Raw genomic sequence first — 4,694 nt, forward strand, 5'->3', positions numbered from 1 at the left:
GCAATTCTTTCGTTTTTGTGTAATTATTTAAGTGTCATATTCAGAAAGTAAGAGCTAGAACTTTAGTAATTTCCTTTACTTTCAAGTGGTGATAAAAGAGAAGAAAGGATGGTGATCGTGTAAAAACTTGAGATTTGAACGTGTTTACACGTTTCATTGCCTTACTGTGAAAAAACTGTTCGTCTATCCGTCCGTTCGTAAAGATTCTCGCTCTTCTACAGGCCATACCATTCAGCATATTAAGATTTAAGTCTAAAATTTAGGGATTGTTTCGGAGAGTCTTTCGAATATTCTCCCACTCCTAAAGGAAAGGGTAGTAGGGTAGAAATCAAAATTTGATGTATTATCGAAAACTGCTCTAACCACTTCATTCGAATTTCATAAATCAATGTTTCATTGACCTTATAATATTGTACAAGTCGTTCTTCTACGAAAAATCCGCAATGCGCAGTTTATTCTTGGTTTCTCAGACGATTTTCTCAAAAACGACTCATGGGATTTTCTTTATATTTCATAAACAAATGTTTCATTAGTAACTTGACAATAACACATAAGTCATTTGTCCTGGAAAAAGCTACGACATGTAGTTTATTCTTTGGAATGAGTTTTTCTCGGATGATTTTCCTTCAAACAAAAAATACTCAGGTAATTTTGTTCATATTTCATACATAAATGTTCCATTAATAACTCTACAATATGGTTTAAACCATTTGTCATGAATAAAACTACAAGAGAAAGTTTAGTATTGGAGGAAAGTTCACTTCTTAAGTGATTTTCTCAAATGATTCAGGGGATCTGGGTTATATTTAATTAATAACCCTGTAAAGTTGCGCAAATCACTGTTCCAAATGTGATTCATGAATATTGTTAATATAAATAAATATTTCATTAATAACAGCAATACAGGACGACCATTTCTCATTACAAGAGTCCACAAACACTAGTATACTTTTGCGGTTTTCTTTCAATGAAATTTTCCTAAAATATGTTTACTGTTTATTACAGAAACAGTACTTCATAAATAAATGTTTCTGTAATAAAGCCCGCATAACATGATTTAAAGAAACTGAAGCGAGAATGTTTAGTGCGGTGATCCGTACCTTTTAACTGAAACGTTTGTAGTAGCTTTGATTCAATTTATCGTATTAAATATTACCTTACCAACTGGTGCTATAGCTCTTTGTGAGCCTTGGCCTCCCTAACAATGTGCCTCCATGCTTTTCTATCCTTGGCGATCTCCCACCATCTCTTCACTTTTAATCGTTTTAGAACTTCCGTTACGTCGTCTATTCACCTTGTCATTGGTCTTCCTTTCCTTCTTACAGAATATATTTGCTCTTTCATTATTTTCCTTTGTATTCTCGATTCTGGCATTCTCTGTACATGGCCTAGTCATCTTATTCGCTGAAATTTAATAAACTTTACAATATCTTCATTTTTTAATATATTGTTTACTTCTTCATTGCTCCTTATTCTCCATATAACGTCTTCTTTCATTGGGCCGTATATCTTGCGTATTCTTCTTCTTTCGAATCTTCGTAGCGCTTCTTCTTCTGCCTTGTTCATGACAAATATTTCTGCTCCGTACGTTACGATTGGCCTGATTAAGGTTTTGCAGATGGTAACCTTGGTTTTCCTGTTTATGAGTTTGCTTCTGATTAGTTGCATATTTGCGTAGTAAGCCTTGTTTCCCATGTGTATCCTATCTTATCGCTCCTTCCTTTTTGTTTTGTTCGTTGATTGAAATACCTAAATATTTAAACGAGCTCACTCTTCCGAATTCTTTCCCATGTATAACTATGCTTTTCTTTTTAAATTTCTCGGTTTCCTAGTGACATCCATGTATTTTGTTTTGTTGACGTTTGTTTCTAATTCAAGTTTATTTGCTTCTCCTTCTAATCTTTGATATGTTTCCGCCAGATCTTTTTCTGTTTTAGCCACTATTACAATATCATCTGCGTATCCGCATATCTGGGTGCTTTTGGTGAAAATTGAGCCTCTTTTGTCTACTTCCTGTACAGCTGCGTGCAGTGCTATAATAAAGAGCGTGGTGGATAGCCCGCCTCCTTGCTTGACTCCTTTGTAATACTGAAATTCTCGACTTACAGCATTTCTTATTCTTACTTTAGCGCTTGTTTGGCGCATTATCATTTGGGTTAAATTAATCAGCTTATTGGGAATACCCATTTGCTGCATCACCTTATTGATTTGGTTACTATTTACACTGTCCGTGATATCCTGTTTCGTTTTTAATATATTTCGTTTGTATGTACGTAATTATCAAAATGTAAAGTTCGGAAAATACACGAATATCTTCAGAAGTGAAGAGCTTTCATTTGTAATTAACTGAAACGTGGAGAAAGGCATTTTATTATTAGCTTGTACTAACGCGCGGTATAAACTACAAAAAGTATTCGCATTACTTTTCATTCCAGATTACAGTTCAACGTTGTTACGGCAAATTTGATTGAGCGTCAACAAAATTAGTTACACAGGATTACATGATTCCCGAACATTTTTTTCAACTGTTATAGGCTCTGTGATGATCTCTTGATAAATACGTATTTTAAACCAATTTCTGAAAACCACGACTGAAGAAAGCAATTATGACCACATTACGGTTACCATGTTCAATTCACGTTTTGAAGTGTATATATATTTCCGAGAGAGAAGGCTGCTTATTGTAGAGTTTACCTAAAAAGTCAATGAGCACTTCTGGGCTGAAGAAAATTCCAACAACTCAGTAACTGAAAAAAAAAAAACCTTACTGAAACTACTTTTTTACTGATTACAACGGCATGTCTGACGAATGGGTCATTCCACTCACTTCAGCCAGGATATGTCTCATTTGACAACCACCTGTCTCAGAATGGAATGAAAATGCATGTGCTTATGTAGTTTTTGATGCTGGATCCAAAACTGCAAACCGTTTGAAAATCGATCCATTGGTTCTGGAGTTGAGTTGAGTTGATTTTAGTTTAGCGTCCCTTTCAGCAGCGAGGCTATATGAGACGTGGACCTACTGATTAACGTGGAATTCGAACCACATGAGCTCCCGCCGGGAATCGAACCCGGGCCTCCCACGCCAAAGGCGCGTACGCTAACCGCTTAGCCACGGAGGAGCTCCATTGGTTCTGGACTTATGGACCTTTGAAACTGAAGCCTGTAATGTGAGAAATAGTAGTCGCGAAAACAAAAAAATGAAATAAAATCTTTTGAGTTTTACGCCCCATGGTTATGCCGGTTAGGCTAAAGGAGACGGTGATGATGAGTAATTAATGAAATGATGGAATGAAGAAAGGTGGAGGAAACGGGAGAACCCCGAGCAAACCCACACACACGGTGTTTGTCCACCACAAAGTTCCCTTGGTGGGGGTTGTGATCGAACCCGGGACCCCAAGCACCAGAGGTGAATGCTTTACCACTGAGCTACCGAGAAGTTTCCATTGTTTCCAGACATCTGGAGATTAGTGTCAAAGTCGTGAGTGTGAATAAGGAATTCTATCTGTGAACCAGTTTTTCAAGGGATGGGTCAGTAACTCCAATACCATGCAAAACATCAGAATACATAACTATGTAGCGTGGAAGTACAACAAGAAGTGGTAAATTGGGATATTAACCGAAGTGTTCTCAGAAGAAGGACATGCTGCTGTTATGTTCATGTACCCTCATGGCCTTCTGCATCATTTTACTGGCGACAGAAGACAAACACTTGTTTGGTGCCTTTCACGAATGTCCTCTGTCATGTAGATGTAAACACGGTCACTGGACCAACATACAAACTGTCAGATATTTCAAGCAATTTGGTGACAGAACAGTGGAGAATACATATGGAAAAGGAGATTTTCAACCGTGCATACTGTAACAATGTTTTTATTTCTTGATTTTACGCCACTATTATTTTCATACCTGGGTACTTCACATGTCACAAGCTCTGAAATAAAACATTCAACTCATCACATTCTTTTTATGGTTCTTATGTATTGAATGTGTATGTTGTTATGGTTCTTCACACAAAATTTCGTGCACACTGCAACGGAGGCTGATATGTTCCTGTAATTACAATGTTAGGCGTTTTTTTTTTTACCTGTAGTTTTTTTTTTTTTTTTTTTTTACTTACTTACTTACTTACCCACTGATGATTTTCTCTTTTCCTTCTACCGTTGCGAGAATAACGTTTATGTGCCTGTAAAGTACATTTATAGAGGAAACAAACAAAAACAATGTTCATGTTTTTATGTTAACTTTGAAGAAAGTTACAGCCTCTTTTCAATGTGCCCTTCGCTCTCGCGACTACTATTTCTCACACCACAGGCTTCAATTTCAAAGGTTCATAAGTCCAGAACCAATGAATCGTTTTTCAAACGGTTTGCAATTTTGGACCCAGCATCAAAAACTACTTAAACACATGATGCTTCATTCCATTCTGAGACAGGTGGATGTCAGCCCCTGACTGAAGTGCCGTGGAATGATCCGAATCGAAAAACAAATATTCGAATGAAATTTAGTTCTTTTCCGCGTGGAATCCGAATTTAGAAAAAAAAAAAAAAAAAAAATGGGAGTCCCATTAAAGTTTTAAAAGTTGCCCCAGCCCACTCCCATGGGGCTAATCTTTCATGTATATATACAGGTATATATATACAGGGTGGGCCATTTTAATTAATCCACGGAAATATCTGAAAAATGATAAAACA

At 36.6% G+C, this 4,694-nt stretch overlaps 1 protein-coding gene across 1 annotated transcript; it reads right to left on the bottom strand.

Moving 5' to 3' along the window:
• Positions 1 to 1,797: 1,797 nt before the first annotated feature.
• Positions 1,798 to 2,196, bottom strand: LOC145689571 (uncharacterized). Its single transcript, XM_081763750.1, has one exon. It carries the CDS (start codon positions 2,194 to 2,196, stop codon positions 1,798 to 1,800), a length of 399 nt encoding a protein of 132 aa, XP_081619876.1.
• Between the last annotated feature and the right edge of the window lie 2,498 nt (positions 2,197 to 4,694).

This window comes from Thermobia domestica, chromosome 7 (assembly GCF_964235325.1).
Source record: "Thermobia domestica chromosome 7, izTheDome1.hap1.1, whole genome shotgun sequence".
NCBI classification, from domain to species: Eukaryota; Metazoa; Arthropoda; class Insecta; order Zygentoma; family Lepismatidae; genus Thermobia; species Thermobia domestica.